General features: G+C 45.0%; 2 protein-coding genes across 3 annotated transcripts in view; one reads left to right on the top strand and one right to left on the bottom strand.

Annotated features, from left to right (window-relative positions):
• The first annotated feature begins 233 nt into the window (after positions 1 to 233).
• Positions 234 to 6,917, top strand: CCK (cholecystokinin). Its single transcript, XM_063325383.1, has 3 exons — positions 234 to 389; positions 1,963 to 2,220; positions 6,211 to 6,917. Exons 2-3 carry the CDS (start codon positions 1,965 to 1,967, stop codon positions 6,345 to 6,347), a joined length of 393 nt encoding a protein of 130 aa, XP_063181453.1. The 5' UTR covers positions 234 to 389; positions 1,963 to 1,964; the 3' UTR covers positions 6,348 to 6,917.
• Positions 6,918 to 14,412: 7,495 nt separating this feature from the next.
• Positions 14,413 to 19,368, bottom strand: part of TRAK1 (trafficking kinesin protein 1) — a 109,447-nt gene continuing 104,491 nt past the window's right edge. For both annotated transcript variants that reach the window (XM_063325380.1, XM_063325382.1), the window contains one exon: positions 14,413 to 17,429. In XM_063325380.1, coding sequence (XP_063181450.1) covers positions 16,631 to 17,429 — 799 coding nt within the window. In that variant the 3' untranslated portion in view covers positions 14,413 to 16,630. The remainder of the gene's footprint in view (positions 17,430 to 19,368) is intronic.

The following is a 19,368-nucleotide window of genomic DNA, read 5'->3' as shown; positions in this document are numbered from 1 at the left end:
CGGACCCCGAGCCCCCAGAACCCCCGCAGCTCCCACCGCCCCCGACGGCGCGGTCGGGGTGAGCCCGCCCCGCCTGCCGCAACCCGGGGCGGGGGGGGCGGCTCCGGCCGCCGGTGCCGCTGCTGCTGCGGGCGGGAGCCCCACCAGCAGCCTCTCGCCGTGGCATTTGGGCGAAGGCGGGGGGGTGTGGGGGGTGGTTATCCACCCCCGGCGGGGGGGGGGGGGGGGGGGCTGAGCGGGCGGCGGCCCCGGCCTGCGTCAGAGCTGTGCAAACACCGCGGCGGCGCCCGCCGCTATTTAAGGGGACGAGGCTGAGTCGCCCCCAAGTTCCCTCCCTGCCTGGGCACACAACGGGCTTCGCTCCCTCCTCGGGAAGGCGCAGCGGAAAGGTAGGAAGCCCCCGTCACCCCTGCTCCGACTGCATCTCTGCTGGGGGGTGCGGGGCGGGCGGGGGAGGGAAATGGGGGTGTCTGGCGCTTACCTGTGCGGCGGGTCTGAAGGCATCTCCCCCCGTCTGCTGGAGGAAACGCACCCGGGGCCGGCGGGGGAGAGGAATTCCGGCTGCTCCCCAGCGGGCGGAGGGTCCGTCGGTGCCCAGCGCGGGGCGAAGGTTTGCGGGGAGCGGCGGGGCTGCCCGGGGAGGGGGGGCCCTGAACGAGCGCGCTGCGAAAGAAACTACCGGGGACGATGAGGTTTTGTGTTTGGAGTCTTTAGTAAGTTCATGAATACATATACATATATATATATATATGCGTAAAAAATACAGGTCGGTCGAAAAGATATCTCTGTGGAAAGGATGTAACGCACCTTTGGTTTCAAAGTATCAAAACCTACGCGGGTACACCGCTAATAACCGTGCAGGAGCGACATTTTGACACTTTTCATTCATCGCCTAACAATACAAAAAGAACATTTTTTTATGCATTGCAAATGTTTTCTTTCTAGGGAATGTGGGGGGCAAATAAACTTAGTTTTCTCTTTTAAAATGAAAAGATTATGTTCGGTATACTGCTCAAAAACTTAACCGATTCAAAGATTCTCACATAGTTGAGATAATTAATGTATATTTATAATGGGAAATTACCTCTATAGCATCAAGTATGAAGTACCTTGTTTTTCCTGAAAACTGAGAGTAATTTCTGTGTTTCCAGAAAAATACTATTTCAGCTTATATGATCAAACAATCTAGTAAAATTACATAATTTCGTCTAATACTTGTTTAAGAAAGCAGTAAAAAAATCTGTTACCCTTGAATTCTCTGTTTTATATGAAGAAGAATATTGTTAAGTTGCACATAATTTCTTATAGCTTTTAACTGAGCAGCTTTTACCACAAGATTTTAGATCAAATGGGGAGGGGGGGGGTGGTGTTAGATTTTGAGACTTTGTTTTTTCTTTCCTTAGGATAAATTTTTGTTTTTCCTTTCTGTGTATGATGAGGTGAAACCTTTTGAACACTAAAGTTCAAATCAATGAAGGGTTGATAGAGTAAAGGCTTTTCATAGAACTTGTCAAAACTGAGTATTATACTAAACCAAATTACACAAGACTGAGTAGCGTACTAAAACCAGCAGTTTTTAGTACAACAGCAAAACAGTGGAGTGTTTGAATCCTGAGATTTTTCACAGAGCTGGATTCATCTCCCTTAAGTTTTAATGATCTACAGCTTCCAAAAAAGAAAAACAAAGAAGAATTGAGTAGATCAAGGAGACATTGCACATACTACAATGAATTAATTTTATTCCTTCCAGTATATCTTCTTCTTATCAAGGAATATTTAACTATTTACGTACATGTTTTCCAACGTAAGACAGATCCCACAGTAACCTGCATTCAAAAAAAAGACCCACACAACCCTGGTTTGCTCAGAAACTAGCAGCCCCAATGGAAGATGGGGGTAGGGACAACATATGACGTTGTAAATCTGGTCATTTTAACAACCTATCATTCCTTTTCGCTCCAGCAATGTACAGTGGTATATGCATCTGCGTGTTCCTTGCTGTGCTCTCAGTGAGCTCTTTCGGACAGCAAACTGTGGGCTCGCACAATGGGAATCCACTGGCTGCTGAGCTCGAGCAGACCTTGACAGAACATCAACGGCACATCCGTGCCCCTTCGTCTACTGGCCCGCTGAAATCTGTGCCGCGTCTGGATGGAAGCGTTGACCAGAGAGCTAACATCGGCGCTTTGTTGGCCAAGTATCTCCAGCAAGCCAGAAAAGGTACTGGTTATATCTTACTTACTGTGCCACCTCTGTGTCAGTGGAATTTCCTGCAGGGATACCTAGATGTTAAGATAACCCTGTTACCATCTAGCATGAATTCCTAAAAAAGACAGGATGTAGATTTTGCTTGGTTGTTCCTGAAGTAGAGAACATTCTCTTATCTGCTGGGAAACTCCACCCAAAAAGATCTGTACATAGCAGCTACTGACTGACAGCTGCGTACCGGTAACTGAAGAAAATGTAACCTACCTGTCAGGTCATAGTTCAGCTTTTATTTTTAACTTACTATTTTCATAGCCTTGTAATTATTTTGGTATTATTTTCAGCATGTTGTATCTCAGATAAAATATAGTAATTGCATTTTCTTCAAATTTTTAAGTTTAGCTAACCTCCTTCCTCCCTTTTTAGAAGTTAGAAGAGCAGTAAAACTTTTTTCTGAGGCTAGATACAGACCAAATGGCTAACCTCATCTCAGACAGAAATACCTGTACCAAGGAAATCTTCTGAGTATTGGATTTTCCATGAGTTTGTTCCCAGAGGAAGTTACAAAAGCGGGAAAGCTTTTGAAAGATCAGCACTCGCATTTATGAACACGATAACTAAAAGCAGCGATAAGTAAAAGTGCATATGCTTCAAAACATCGATTCCTGTTAGGTTTTCGGTCCCAGGCAGCCTTGGAGCACAGTCTTGCAGTTAATTAAAACCTCCATGGCACTGCGTTTGTAACAAGGGTGTGAAGCACCAGTAGAGTACTGGAATTAAAGGGCTTCATTCTTATCATGTGATTTATTCGTCACTGGAGGAAACAATTGTATTACACACAAGAAAGCATTTTTCCGTTTGAACTGTCTCATCTCTGTATTGCTTTGTATCTCAGTAGAGTAACACCATGGGCAGCCTAATTGCTGTGGCCTTTTGACTCCGAACCTCAACCAAAGCCACTACACAAGTCTTGTTTACTTGGGATAGCTTCACTCCAGTCTGTCCACTGTAGTGCAGGGAAACAGGACAGCTGAGAAGCAAAGAGGGCCGATGGGAAGGCAGTAATGAGGATTACCCGGGCATTTAGACATTAAGAAATTAATTAACTCCCAGTCCCAGAATGTGCTTAGGATAAAGTTCACTTCATGTAAGTAAGAACTTTCTCCTCTTCTGTCACTCCACACAACCTTACACAGATCATTTAACCCTTCCCTTTTGAGCCTCACTGCTGACCTCTATGTTAGGCATAATCCTATTCTTATTTTTGATGGCGGTCTGCAATTAATAGATGCCACGTGTATTTTATGCATTACATATGCAGCTATACACATTCATCCATGTACATAGAATAGGGACAAATCAGAAACAACAGAAACAGAGACACTTTTAACATAATCTGAGAGACTTCATCTTGTGTTACCAATTTGCACGATATCTATTAAGGAACTTCTTTTAGCAGTTCACATGATCTAGTGGAAAAAGAATTCAGATATGAAATTCCACAATTCAGTGCTACATTTAAAGCTGTTACTGAATAAGAATCTTATTGAAGGACTCTACAAAACAGAATCCTCATTACCTTTCCCCAGTGTAGTCATTGTCACTCACCTACATGGAAACCGAACTCCTCATTCTAGTTTATGTAGCCATTATATTCTCTTAAATATCTGGCTGACATTTCCAAATAGCTTAGTCAGAGGCAGTGGAAAAAACACATCAGATTTAAGATGTCTTTTTGGTAAGTATTAATATGAGGGAGAATTTCCTGCATATTTGTTAATTTACACATATAATTAACTCTACAAAGTGACTGTTAGCAGATGATGGGATTCTTGTGACGTGACTAGGCTATTTGGACTCTGATTTGTAGATGTGCTTGCTAGTTACAGAAGATTCACGGGGACAAACAGTGTTTACTTAATTTATAATACCTACAGTGTTCCCATCAAAACATTGCAGTCTCATTTAACCTAAAGGTTCTAGGCAGTATTAAAGCAATTGCTGCAGAACACTCACTTTACTGTATTAGTCACTTGTAACCTCTCTAAACCATGAGACTCACTAGAAAATTCCATCTAGGGAGAAAGAGAGTCTGGGCATTTGCTGGTGTTAACAGTCATCATTGATGACATTTGCCCTTGTGATTAATAGAAAGGCTGATTTTTGGACAATATTTCCAGTTAAAACAGTGAGAGAGTTAAATTCTCTGAGGAGTTTAAGGGCTAGATGGCAGCGTCGTAGCCAAACTGCCACAACTTTGATTACATTTCCTGTACATTGGTTCTGCAGGACACCTCTGGTGGTTTGAGGAAAGGTAACTGTGGTGCTCTTAAGAAATTTATTTTACTGGGTTTGACCCCTGGCTTTCAATTAACTTCATCTCTAGGCTTTCAGCATGAATCTGGCACCGTGTAGATGAGACAATGTAGCTGTTAAGTGAGTGACACACACATTTACTGTCCTCTAAGGAGCCCTTGCCAGGCCAGACCATAATGCCACCAGGGGAGCCACTACAGCCAACAGGTCACTGCAGGCTGAGAAGTCTCTTAAATACCAACATCTGAGAGATGGTTCTGCGCTGTCCTAGCCTTGCCTGATTATAGTACCAAGAAGCCATTCTTGTCAACTTAATTACATATTTTGAATGATGAATGTGAATTTCATGGAGTTTCATAACAGTAGCCAAATATTTTTTTCTAGAGATAATGAAATTTTTTGCTGTTTTGTTTTAGGTAAATATCTAAAAAATGTCTGGGGTTTTTTTCTTGGTGCCTTTAACTCTCCTGCCTCTCTGCAACCACCAACAAAACAAAGCAGTTGTTTTTGGTTTTAATGGATTATGTTCACTATAAATCATTACGTGAGGAAAACCTTGAAATATAAAAGCACAGAGTCACCAAAGGTTTCTTCAAAACACAAGAAATTGTAGATTTGGATTTGTGGGGTTTGATTTGGGCTGCTTTTCCTTTTTGATCAGTTCAAGTATTCCTCAAGCCTTAGTCTGCATTGAATATTGATATATATATATAAAAAACATATATACATATATATATGTGTGTGTGTGTATATTGAATCGGTTCCTTCCTCACTCAAAGCTTGGGCTCAATCTAATTACTGGCATATGTCAATTTTGGCTGTTTTCAGGGAGCACAAAGAGAAGTAATTTACCTTTCTCTGCATTTTTAGTTGCATAATGCGATGATGCCAAAGCAGAGGATGACGTCCTACTTTTTTAAAGCATAAATTCTCCTTGCAAACAATTTGCATTTCTTTGATGCCCTAAGCAAGGATGACAGAAAAGCTAAGGCAAGATCAGAGATCAGCATCCCGCCCTGCTGTGGTAGGAATTATGAAAGCTTTGGCTAAGCAATGAAAATACCACCGACGTAGTGATAAGCCCTGTATAATTCCGGCAACACACATCTCTAGCTGTAAATTCCAGACACAACTTTCTCCATTTCAGATCTATTCCCACTTCCCCACAAAAGCTGGGATTCATAACTCTACCTTGCTTGTTACTGAATTTGCACTGCAAGAGCTCCTGTACTTATGTCTCTTAAAGCCACGTGGGACTGTGGCGGAGTCCGGTCTCAGGTCCCAGTCTGCTCTCAAGCAGAGTGATTTTGCCTCTAGAGCAACTCTCCCGATACCAGCAAGCAAGGGGGTGGTCTGACAGGAAGACTGAGAGCTGGTTTGGAATTTCTCTTTCCAGTGAAATAGGAAGGGAAAAGGAGAAAAGCACCCATATTCCTTCCTAGCAGCCAGGAGGGAGAAAAATATCTGTTTATTTTACAATAAAAACCCAAGCCACTTTCAGAACGTTACCCATAATGTTTCTATGACGTGTTCATCGGTGACATGACAGTGGTGTTACACGGTCTGTATTAAGTCAAACAACTTGAACTATTGCAGATATCTGCTAATGAGTACAAAAGAGATCAGAAAATGGATGAAGCTGAAAAACGTGTCTACTTACTCTCTGCTCTCCCAACTGCTTTTCTTTAGGTCCCACTGGAAGGGTCTCAGTTATGGGAAACAGGGTACAGAGCATTGATCCTACGCACAGGATAAATGACAGAGACTACATGGGCTGGATGGATTTTGGACGCCGCAGTGCTGAAGAATACGAGTACTCCTCCTAAAGAACAGCAAACTATAGCAACAGGAAAAAAATAAAAAATCACACTCCCATGTCTGTACAGAAAGAGAAAAATTAATTTGTTGTCCTCTTCAAATCAGTGTTTTAAAATATATCATGTATTGGATGTAAATTTGTCTGTAAGACTATTCAATGCAATATATACATATGCAGAATTTTCCAGAAAATGTTTTCTTTCTTTTGTGGTTTCTCATACACTGATATTAAAATGATTTCACTTATCCCTTCTTGTCCTGTCACCGCATGTTGCTGGGTGTCTTACTGCAAAGAGAGGCAGGGAAGTGCCTTCATCCTGCAATGCAAATGTGCTGAGTAGTCAGACAAAGGAGATGCTTCTTGGAGAATCTTGTGACAGTCCCAATAGCTGTGAGCTCTGAGGGATTTGTCCGAATAAAAACACAACGGCACAGTACTGCCAGAAAAAGCCAGCTATCTTCATGGTGACCCCATTTGTAAGGGACTGAGTTATACACCACACCCTCGTGTTTGTCATGAGTAGTCAACACTGCTAAAACTGAAAGAAACAGAGGAATGACACCAACGTGTTTCACCTTCCTGGCTTATTTATTTCATGTTGTCAACTAAATGTGAAAGTTCTGCTGACGGCTGCGAATCACGGAATAAACAGAGCATTCCCTGCTGTGTAGTTAGCCAAGCGTTCATTCGGGGAGGGGGTGAGGAAAGTTCCCTGAACAGAGCAGATGATCCATAGGGAATCACAGAATGGTAGGGATTGGAAGGGACCTCTGGAGATCATCTAGTCCAACCCCCCCACCGAAGCAGGGTCACCTACAGCAGGTTGCACAGGAACGCGTCCAGGCAGGGTTTGAAGGTCTCCAGAGAAGGAGACTCCACCACCTCTCTGGGCAGCCTGTTCCAGTGCTCTGCCACCCTCAAAGGAAAGAAGTTTTTCCGCTTGTCAAAGGGAAAGAGGTGGAAGGGGAGAAGGCACCAGATCAGTCTGGTCACAGTGTGCTAAAAAGAAACGGTTCGCTCCCAAGTGTCACAGGGCCAGCCCGAGTTGGCTATTGCCCGCCAGCGTGGGAAGGAGGAGGGACAGGGCCTTGGGGACTGTCAGTCCTGCCTGCAAAAGGTGCTTTACTTGCGCTCTCCTCCTTCCCCCCCAAAGTAACCCCTCCTGGGTCTGCCCCAGCAGCTGGTTCTCACAGCTATGGAATTCCCAAACCTGAAAAGGAATGCATTTTTCACATGCTGAAAAGCAGGCGCTTGCCAAAGGAGAGAGGCAGGTGAGTATCTCTGTAGCAATTTCTACAGCAGCTAATAGGCAAAAGCAAGGCATAGAAACCAATACACAAAATATTTGTACTAAACCAAAATTCTACCAAAACCAAGAAGACTGGGAAACAAAACAAAATGGTTATGCCGAGGGCTGAACACAGAAACATTTTGAGTTGTTCCCAGCAGCGGCTGGGAGAGAGAGACAGCGCCGCAGAAATCTGCGAGGGAAGGGAGGCTCCAGCAAATGGCGATGGGGAATTTTCTTCTCTAGTAACACCAAACCTCTCTTTTTGTGGATCTCCTCTTGACAACGTGGAGCTGCTTTTCTGCATGAACTTTTCCCCAACAGGTGAGTAACGTCCAAGACACCGTTCCCAGGCACAAAATAACGCTTCCACCCCTGCCAAGCCACCACCACCATTGCCTTTGACCGAACATCTGCTCCTTTTAAATCACAAAAATGCCAATTACAGGAAAAGTAGTTTCTCCTGTGAAATCTGCTTTCTCCTTGTGATACTATTGAAAGCAAAGTTTGTCTGGTTTTGAGAGCAATTAAGAGAAAGGACTATTTTTCTTTGCTAGCCCACCGCCAGCGTGACATTTGTAAGTAATCTCATCTGTCACCTTTCCTGGGTGCCGGAGAGCTTCAGACAAAACTTGGTCTCTTTTTTTTTTTTACAGTCACTGCACATGCCAGTTTTAATATTTAAGCTGTAACAGTGCTGTAAAACAGACCAGGGGAACAAACAGACTTGCAGTGACGTACCTGGCATCCAAATGAGGATTTAAGACGTACATCATTTAATCTCTCTGGACTGTTTGGATAAATGGGGGCTCTCTTCTGACCAGGCATTGAAATAACTGTCAAAAGAACATGTGCTTTGCCGATGCCCTGATCCTCTCGTGGTACATTTGTTGTGTTTGCGGACGTTTTTTGGGTTCACCCGTCCCTCAGTCTTTTAGCAGAAAGGAGCTTCTTACTGAATCTCACCTGGATTTCGGGCAGGTGTTGAGCTGCCCAGCCCTGACAGACCGGCATGGAGACGCAGCCCGAGGCAAGGCGACGCCGCACATCCACAGCCCTGCTCGGGTCAGGCACCCGTGTGGAGCCGGAGCACCAGGCAGGGACCCATTCAGGACCCCAAGTCAGGACCTACAGGCCTCAGTTCTGCCTAAAGAGCTCTATTTTACCACCTAAAACCCAGCCCAGGACTGACACGTTTTTTCAGGTCTCACTAAGACACAAACTTGTAGCTGCAGGGGACACCTCTTCTTTGTTCTTGACACTCAGGAGAACTGGTTTGGGGACAATTGCAGGAATCATCAAGCTAAGAGGAACTGCTGCTCCAGGGTGGACGTAGCGCTGTTCCTGGAGGTGAGAGGGAGGTGGCTGTAAGCAGCCCAGCCAAGTCCTCCTCCTCCTCCTCAAAACATCAGTCTCCTCTGGGAGCACAAGAAATTCCCAAGCTAGGAAAAGGTTGTAAAGGCTGCTGAGACACCCTTCAGCTCCCGGCTGACCTGGAGGCATTAATCAGAACTAAACAGGGGGGCCAGCAAATTCGGGAAAGCCAAGCAACCCTGCGACTGCTCATCCCAGGGTATTAGTGACCCTCCAGGCTGCTCTGCTTTAACCCAGGGGAAACAGGGGAACCCAGGGGATGGAGCCCCTGCAGCTGGGTATGAGCCCCTCGGGTCCAGCAAAGGCTTTGGGCTGAGTGCCCTGCAGATTTCGGCACACACGGCAGCGCGTTGGCACAACCTCCTGGTGCTTGTCTGGGAGGGGACCTTCCCAGCCCTGCCAACTCTCTGACATTTAATTTAGCTCTACTCGGATGCATCTTTATGGAAGCGTGTGCCTAGGGGCTAAATTAACACTGACAAAATAGCAAATCGATACCTTTTTGCAATTAAAGGCAGTTTGTTTTCTCCGTGCGCCTGATTAAATTAGCTCTGTTCTGGCTTTGTTAACTTCATTTCAAAACAGGTGCTGGGCAAATCCCCCGGAACAGAGCAGCTCACTGCAAACTCCAGGGAAATGAGCGGGGAAGAGCCCGTAGCTCTGCCCTTGCAGGGCCATGCATACGGCAGCCATGAAAAGAGGGTGGAAGCAGCAAGTTCTCCCCCTGAAAGTGAGAGGAAACCCAGGCAGCCCCCCAAAAGCGAGAAGGGGCAGCTCTCCCCAGGAGCTGGGGCAGCTTGTGCATCCCCAACGGTCTCATTTGCCCTGGGATTTCGTATAGGAGCACGTGTGGGTCCTGCTCTGCTCTCCCAGGCTTTGCTGTGTCGCCGGCCCCTCCATCCTCGCCGCACATGGGGCAGCAGCCGGCATGTGCTGGGGTCGCCCTGCAGCCAGATGTTCCCAGCTGCAGCCCAGCTCTGCGCGCTCCAGCGAGCTCCAGTGCCCCAAAGCAGGCGGTCCCTCTCCACGGCCCGAGCGGAGGAATTTGCAAGTCAGACAAAGTGTGAATGTTATTATGTCCTAGCAGAGCAGTGAAAGGCTTTTCTATATTTTTGTACCCCCTCAGTTCATTAAAATTCTCTTAAAGAAAGAAAAAAAAAAAAAAAAATTCTGTCTGTGGGCTTGTTAAAGCTTTAATCATTCCTAAGTGCCTGTGTCAATTGAACAGCGATTGGGTTCAGCGCAGCTTGAAGCCTATTTCAGCAGGACAAAAATCTCTATAATCTTTTAAATACAGACATTATCAACTTCTTGAGTATATGCCATTCTCACATGAAAGCCCGCTGCCTACATTACAGCTAAGGACATTGCTAAACACCAATAACTTTAGGCCCTTTATTATTTTTCCTGCCATTCTGTGGTCTCAATTGGCTTGTTAACTGAACTAAAGTAGGTCTGAATGGCGCCCAGCGAGATGCCGTAGCACAGCTGAACAATGCTAATTCTTCAACGCAAATACAAGCTACAAGGCTGCAGACCCTGTCTACACCAGAGGAAGGCAGGACGCATCTCGCCGACGCTGCTGGACTTTTCAATTCGATGTGGGGAGTTGCCAACAAGTGTGCTCAGGAAGTTGGGAGCAACTGTTAGATCTCTGTGCGCTACAGCGTTATGTTATGGGGCCGTCCAGAGCTTTGGAGAGATGCAAAAGAAAGGAGGGAAGAGTCTCAAAAGGCTGAAATACCAGTCTTGGCTCTCCAAGGAACATCTGATGTGTCTGAAGCCCAGTCTTAGACACACCGTTCTCAGCACCTCACCCTCCTCTCGCCTGCAACCCAGCTTTCAGAGGTGGATGACCACATTCCCTGCTGTGGGATGGTGAAGATGCATCCAGTGAAGTTTCTGAGATACTTGGATATTGCAAGGATGGAGGACCATTTCAGAGCAGAAGCACCAATTCATCAAACATTGGGTTTTTTAAGGTTTAGTTTATGCAGTAGTTCTGTTCTGCTTTGAAATCATCCAAGAGTATTAAACATGTCTAGATGGCTTCGGCAGTCTGTTACCCTGTGGCATAATTTACTGTCCTGAAGGAGAAATGAGGACACTCTCCAAATACCAGCATTGTTTCCAGAAGCAGAAACTGTGTGTTTTGTCCAAAATCCGCTGAAATCACTAAGGTGAAGCATCTCACAGAGAAGAGTGGTCCTGCACCCCCAGAGACTTCCTACCCTTGCACAGTCTCCACGTAGCTCCTTTTGTACCTTGAGGTGTTTTGCCTGACTCTGCTTTGATTTCCCTTGACCTCAGTGGGCTGCGCTTATTCCCTCTTTGGTTTCCCTGTGGCCACCTTTGTCAACGTGGGTATTTGATCAGTTTTCCTTTCCCAGGAACGCAACCTTGAAGCCCAGTTCTTCTGTAGGACCTTCAGTGAATACTAAACCTCTGGATTTTCATGGTTGTATAAAACCCAAGTTTCCCCTGGAGTTCCAGGCCTTTGGGCAAAGCTCGGTTTATAATTTACCTTCAGACACATGATGGCCTGAAAGTCAGTATATCCACATGCGCTTGCTTACTAAACACCGTTGCTCTTCACTTGGCTGGCACAGAAGATGCGCATCTCCGAACAAAGTGGACAAACCCAGCGTCGCATACATCCTTCTGGATACTTTTTTAAAAGTCAGAAAATAACAATACAATATGAAGAACAAACCCCCATTCTTTCCAAAGCCAAAGATTTAGATCACTGCTGGAGCATTCATGCACACCAGCAGGGATGAGTTGGGGGAGAGGGGGGGAAAGCTATTAATTTGGGAAGGGGAAAGGATTTAAAATGGGGATACCCGGAAAAGAAGAGTTTCCTTTTAATACAAAACTCACCCAGGACCCTGAGTGCCACCCCAGTGCCACAGCACCCAGTGGCAGCAGCTGAGAGGGCTGTGCCGACGACAGCCAGCGCTCTCGCGTGATGAGGAGCAGAGGAGAGAGGCAAACCCAGGCCAGGTGCACACAGAGGTGGTGGCTGCTACGGGGAGAGAACGGGGCAAGAAGCGAGCAGAGCATTGCAGAACTGCAACGCTGGCAGTGCCACAGCAGGATTTTTCAGCCCCCTGTGTCAGAGCCATGTAGCAGCACAGAAACACAGGTAGAAGCTCGTACGGTGTCACAGATTAGGGCTGATCCTTGGCTACCCAGGCTGGGGGCTGATGGCGTATTTCACTTCAGCACGTACCTTTCCTTTCTCGGTGAAGAACGCAGCCCCGTGCTGCATCACAGCAGCTCCCACCCCCTGCGGGCGAGTGGTTTCCGAGAGCTCTCTGCGGGCCGTGGAAAGTGCCCGGGAGCACTGGGGTACCCTGTTCGGAGGAGGCGAGAGAAGCCAGCAGCTACTGCAGGTACAGCAAGAACTGCCAGGACAGGAGAAATCCCACCACAGGCAGAGCTCACCAAGCGGAGGACAGCAGGCTACCTGGCATAAGGCAACAAGCAAACTTTTGTTTTGCAGTTTGTGAGGGCTTACAATTAGTTTACGTAAGCTGTGAAAGATCATTTGAAAGCATCTATACAACCAACAGCTGCCTTTAGAAGCAGGTGGGCCCCCAGGAGGTGGGTTTCTGCAGGACTACCCCGCAGCTGGGTTGGTGTAGGACCATGCAGGGAACTGTGTTACGCTTAATTTTCATCACTTGTACTGCCTTGCAAGTCTTCCTGGGTGCAATCACATAATTTTACCTTCCCATTTTCTGCTGCACACTCATTTCTTTTGCCTTCCCTGGCTCATACGTCACTGTCGCTCATCCCCTGGTGGCACTGCCAATGAGCTCAGGGGTTGAAGCTTCTCACCAAGGCGACAGCCAAAGGGATTCAGGAACTGGACTTGCAGGGCTGGGTCCTCGCTCCCAAAGGCGCAGGAAAGTACCGCATGAGGCCACCGGCGCCTGACTTTGTCCACTGCAATATCCAGATAAAACATATAAGCCTGTAAAAAAGGACTTCTCTAGTCTGAATTACTATTTAAAAGCTTATTTGTTAGCTATAATAGGAGAAAATATCTTCCTCAAAATGTTCACAGCTTAATACTACAGTCTTGCAATAACATACATGCAGGTAGAGCCCATGATGTCAAAACTCTCCAATTCCAGTGGGAGTCCTTCTAGGGTCACATTTCTGTGAACATTTGCTTTTTAAAGGGGGGCAGGACAGATGGACCAAACAATATCCTGATATGGTGTTTATTGCTAACAGAACGCAGTTTTCTCCAAGCAGAACTTTTCTCTTTTTAAACCTTAAGCATCGACTTTCATTAATAGCTCCCGCTACAAGTAGGTGTCAGGGCTTCCCCCATTCCACTCTTCTGCACACATCTGCGATGGTTTCCAGATTTCCTTCCCATTTTATACGTACACACCCTCCCATGAGTTAACTGAATCCCAAATTCTACTCATCCTAAAGCCGTAGGCACCTTGTGGACCAGCCTCAGCTCCCTCTTCCCTGACATGGCACTTGTTTAACTCAGCCTGTCCTCAGGCCCGGAGGGCTGGATGCACCATGCTTGTGCTCATCCTCCCTGGATCTCTCCTGTTAACCATTAACCTTCCAGTGAGGAGCCTCTCACAGGCTGGGAGCGGGGCAGATGGGGAGGATGAGTCTCTGTACTCACTGACACGGTACCTAGATGTGCCCAGGGCGGCGCAGCATCAGCTATCGTATGGCACTGCAGCATACTAATGCAAGCCCTCCAAGAGTTTCTTTTGGCATTACTGCGCTCCAGTTTTCTCTCCGTAGCAAGCAGGTGATTTAAATGATATTATTTCCCTCCTAACCTCACACACATCCCTCTCCTCAATGTATGAGGCTGTCTAATCTTGGTATGATTTATTGCCTGACCACCCCCTCTTCTGTCACGACTTAGCCTTCCCCACATGTCCAGGATTTTGGGAGTTTCTCATGACCTGGGATTTAATCAGTGGTCTGTTTCTTCCCTCAGTAACGAAGATACTAGCTAACAGCAGACCTCACTTCTGTCTCTGTTGGAAAAGACAGGATGTTTCCTCCTTACTCTGTACTTTCACATTTTGTCACTATAGTTTTTGCATCATGTTAGGCAGGAGAGTTCACACCCCTCTCCTGCTCAAAATACACAAACCACACCATGTCCAATTCTTCTTTCTCAGAACTCAAAAAAACCCCTGCATTTGCTTTTGTATTTTTTGTTTTGACCCAAATTTCACCAGTTCCAGCAATCTTAAAACCTCAAAACTCTTCAACCACTTCTACGCCTAAGAATTTAAAAACCCAAACCCGGTGCTGGCCTCCTCTTTCGCTTTGACTGAAAGGTGAAAGCAAGGGATCAAGGTATAATATTTATCACAGTAAAAGAAGAGGAAAAATGTTTAATAATACACAACAATGCAACTTTTCTGTTATTTTATTTATATTAGTGAAGAAAATTTTAAATTTCATCTTTCTGATGTGTTACAATTGCTTTCTCCGGTGGGTGGACAACTCCTACGGCTTATTTAAAGGCTAAATAATACTTCCTGATTGCATGATTAACTTCTACACTTTTAAGTTCTCATATGGTATTGCTTTCTTCCTCTGGGTATATAAAATGGTCCATTAAGTCCATGATTTTTTTCAGAATCAACTGTTATTCTATCTACTGTTTTAAGATACATTCAAATAAAAAGATACTTAAATTTACTTGCAATAAGTGCACACATACAACGGCAAAGAGAGCTGATGACATTTTACTAAAACATTTTAAGTTCATAGAATAAATAGAAGTCTTCAAACACATGCAGTAACTGACCGATGTGTTTTTTTTTCCTTTCTCAAAAAATATCCTTAGTGTCCATAGCACTACCGCAATAACTACTTCATTCAGAAAAAAGAAAACCCAAACCCACCCACCTATCTCTCGTCACAAAGACTAAAAGACAGTTTCATTTATACAAGAAGTTAACAGTGCTAATGATTTAGTAACAGTCTGGTACAAACGGCAACCCACGGCAATTACGTGTAGTGTGATTACGGTAACAAACGGGGAGCTTCATTTCGATGCCACAAGAAGTGCAAGGAAAAAAAAAGCAGATGTTAAACCCTCCCTCCTTCGCTCCTCTCCATCCCCCCTTCCAAAAAAACACAGGTCTCAGCTCAGCTCTAGGAGCCAGCTCAGCTCCCCCCAGCCTGTTCCAGTTCCAGGATATTTCAATCCTTTCTACAAGCACCCAGCAGAAGTTTGGGAGAAACAGAGAAAATCGAATATGAATTAGGATGGCCTGGATGTAACTAACGGTTGTGCGACGTCTTTTGTTTCTTTTCTGAAAAAGCAGGGGTTATATGTTTGGTTCTGGGAGGTGTTTTTTCAGTCTAAAAACACACTGGAATAAAGCGTTTCCCGTATTTTTACCTCTGCTAAGGTCCCGCTTTGGATGAAAAAGGTTTCTCGGAAAAAAAGGAAACAGAAAACGAGTGGGGAAAATTCTCACCCTGCTTACAAGGCCATGGTCCCCCACATGCATGAAACCTGAAGATCAGCATGAGGGTTGCAAGCTGCTCTTTCCAGCTTGTACCATTCTGTTACTAAATGTTTTTTGTGGTTCTCTGATGAGGTTTCAAGGACTCACCTTTTCAAATACTGTTTTTGCTACATGTTCTTTTATAACATTCTTATCTGTCAATCTGTTCCGCAACTTTGATTTCCAGGAAGTCACCGCCATGTTTACCTCACAAGTTGTGAAAACTGTTTTCTTCGGGGGCACTGACAAAGCATGTTTCAGTGGCAGCAACACATAGTAAAGCATTTTCCCTTTCACAATCCAGTGCAGCATTGAAAAACGAAACAAAACAAAACAAAAAAGTCACACAGAGTGTAAGCGTGCCAAATGAAACAGCGGTGGTAGGAATATGTCAATATTCCAGGTACCGACTTAAGCCTGCTGACCTCAACACAGTTTTAGTTCAAGTTTAGCACCTCCAGGAGGAGGAGGATACAGAACAGGGAAAACAAAAAAACCCCAAACCAAAACAAAAACAGTTTCATCCATTCAGGCATAATAGCCAGGCACTCCAATAACTCAGCTCAACTCATCTACAGAAGCAAAATCAAAACTACCATATGTTAAACCAAGTGCCTTTTTTTTTTTTTTTTTTTTTAGCGTTTAACAAAGCACAAACGCTCCCATGCTTCAAGTGATGTAATGCGAGGTCTCACAAAACACATTCAATAGCTTCCCATGCACCTTCAACTCAAGTTAGGCTAGCTACAGAATTCATGTTTTCCTAGTCAAGTTATTTTTTGTTGGTTTTGTTCTTTTGTGTTTTTTTCAGTGCATCTTAAAAAAAACCAAACCTTTTCAAAAGGTTAGCAAGTCAACCTTAATACAGCAATCATAACGTAGAGCCTTTTGCACTCAATTGAACAGTAAAATAATCCAATTAGTTACAATAGATCTGGTACATATTTACATATTTTATACAGTTTTATACACATTTCTCCCATTAGGCACGAAGTTGATTTGTCAAACTCAAGAGGCAATGAAGGGGTGGTGGGGAAAGGAAGAGAGGATCGGAGAAAGCATTTGAGTATTTTTATTTAAAAAGACTAGCTGTAAAAATAGAGTCCTTCATCGTAAGCTAGTTTGCTTCGGGAGCTTGGTTCCCATGAGGATCCCCGAAGTGAGAGACGTTGGGCCTTTCATCTGCATGCTGGAACCCACCATGGTGGGGAAGCTCCGATTCCTTCGGATGCCAGTGTTGAGCTGGATGCCCCCGATGGCACTGGTCACGGCAGGGCAGCCCAATGGGAGACCATCTGGTGCCAGGCCTCCAGGAACAAGGGCCCTCACCGGTCCTTGTGCCCCACAGAGAAGAGGTCCCTGGTCATCAGTTAAAGGAGGAGCTGACGTTTGCCCTGAACTCACAACTTTGGCGATACCAAACCTCTTGACTTTGTCCACGAGATTAAGGTTGGAAACAGACACGTCAGTCTGACTCTCACTGTTCCTGATGTTCTTTTTATTCCTCACCTCTTTCAAGATTGAACTAGCAGGCTTCGAAGCCAAGAAGTTGTCATAAGGTGGGCTGGTGCACTTGAACTCAAAAGATGGAGGGGATGAAGAAGGTGTCTGCATAGGTGAGTTTGGTGGAGTGGAAGGAATGATCGCCATTTTAGGGGGGTACGTGTTCAGGAGCGTGCCTTTGCTGGCTCTGTCCCAGCTCTGCGGATTGTACACTGCTGCCGAGATGCCCCTTTCCTTCAGCAGCCACACCAGCCCCAGAGACGTGCTCATCGTCGTCGTGGATTCCCGGAGGTTAGTGAAGGATTCGGCCAAACTCAGACGCCGAGGAGTACAGGGAGTAGCCACTGGGGTGCCTTTCAAATTGCTAATGCTGCCACAAGCTGGAGTAGGTGCTGCGTTAAGGCTGAAAGCAAAAGAGCAGGCAAGTTATTCTCTCCACTAAGGAATTAAAACACTGCAAGCAAGATTTTTAACCCTGAACAGGGCCTTTTATCCATTTTGAGAGTGCACGGGGGAACTGACAGTTCCCAGCTCCTCACAAATGTGATGACAAGTGCTAAAATATCATCTCTTACAAAACGCATCTCTCCACTTTGCACACTTCACCACCTAGTCTCACGGGATTAATGCATTCCCCACCACCACCACATTTCTTCCGGTAAACTACTAAATTGACAGGTTTGTGATCAACACCTTCGGTTTTTCTTCTCCGTCTACCGGCTGTCACAACTCCTAGTTGCTTCCATGGGACAAGGAAACTGGGAGAACTTGACCAATGGTATAAACAAGACATATTTACTTTTTAGTATCACTTGTGAGCACACAGAACTGCTAGTCCTTCTAGTACTGCTGGGTCATAGCAGAGAGAGCGGCAAGGGAGGAGGGGAACGTATTTGCTACAGAAGCGTTTGTAGCAAAGCTGCTGGAAGCTGGCATTGTCACCAACATGCACTTCTCTAAGGTCAAACCCTTCTTCTGTTGAATTTGATTTCATTTATGGGGAATAGGATGGGGGATCTGACTTTTGACAGATCAAAAGAGATGAGAAAAAAAAAAAATACAGTCAAGCTTTTGGTTGTCAACTGGTCAACAGGTAACTGATAACAGCAAACCAAACATGACAAAGAGCCATTCTACTGTTAATTTGGTAAAACGTTAATTTCTATAGTTTGAAACATGTCTAAATTGCTCCACAATTCCAGTTCTTTCTTCTCAAAATAAACTATCTGCAGGCAGTTAACAAGAAAGTGTTACATGTGCAATAATCTGCACATTTAGAACAGGTGGCAGACGTTACATACTTAGGTTTAGTGCTATCTCTCTGCATTTTTTTTTTCTTAAGCACACCACTGCTAGTTATTAGGGCTTGGGATTTCTTGAGGCATATCAAATAACATTCATTCTGGCAGACCATCCTCTCCCCATAAGCTGACCATTTGAAAGAACAGAGACTCAACGAAGCGCCTATTTCCAAAGAATTACCAACACAAAGGAGACGATCCAAATCCTTTGTGCCACAGTAGGAGATCTCATGGACACTGAGGTTTGACGGTGTCTGGCACTATGGTGTCATCCTTAAAAAACTTGTTCCTTATAGATCAGGCTAGCCACAGCGTGTTTATCTATGCATAATTCCCACTCTAAGTTTATGGCAGTCCAAGGTACACCATTCACTGAATAAGGCATGGTGTACTTAATTATTCCAGAAGCAAGGCATATGGGACATCCATGACATTCCAAATTCATGTCTACTTGGGAGAATCACAAGGGTTCCATGCATCTTTAATATAAAAAGCTTTCCAACTATTCCTAACCATACTGAAATGATGATTTTTGCCACATACATGAAAAAGTTGATTCCATGACAGTATTTCCTAGGGATGGATTCATCTACTCTAACAGCCTTTTAAGCATCTTAAACAATGCAAACTTGATGCTAACAGAGAATTCCCTGACCTGAGAGCTCACCACTGTTCAAAGAAGGAAATTTTCCCCTTCACCTTGCCAGGTTAGCAAGTAGAAGACACTCAGCAGAGTCAGACAAAAACGATAGCAAATGCAAGAAAGATGGAAAACTAAGTATCTGGGAGAGGGGAGGGGAAACAGGGGGAAGAGCGTGAGCTTCCCTTTTCAGCAGAGCCACGCTGTTGGATCGGCTCAGCTGTAACATGCAACTTCAACTTAAGTTGGGTTCTCTGTACCAAGAAATGAATCAAAAGCCACACTGAGACAATCTGGTTGGATTTCCAGGTATAGAGAAGCCTCAGACGAATGAATGAATTGCATCCTTTTTCCCCATATAGACACAAGAGCCTAGATGATGTCTTGACTGGAATTTGCAG

This window comes from Chroicocephalus ridibundus, chromosome 2 (assembly GCF_963924245.1).
Source record: "Chroicocephalus ridibundus chromosome 2, bChrRid1.1, whole genome shotgun sequence".
Taxonomy (NCBI): Eukaryota; Metazoa; Chordata; class Aves; order Charadriiformes; family Laridae; genus Chroicocephalus; species Chroicocephalus ridibundus.
The sequence above is the reverse complement of the archived record's forward strand: the minus strand, read 5'-3'. Positions and strand labels throughout refer to the sequence as shown.

Bases quoted from the DNA above. Each gene is read 5' to 3' on its own strand.
- CCK (XM_063325383.1), top strand. From the start codon at position 1,965: ATGTACAGTGGTATATGCATCTGCGTGTTCCTTGCTGTGCTCTCAGTG. The intron at 2,221-6,210 runs GTACTGGTTATA...GCTTTTCTTTAG, and splicing joins TCTCCAGCAAGCCAGAAAAG to GTCCCACTGGAAGGGTCTCA.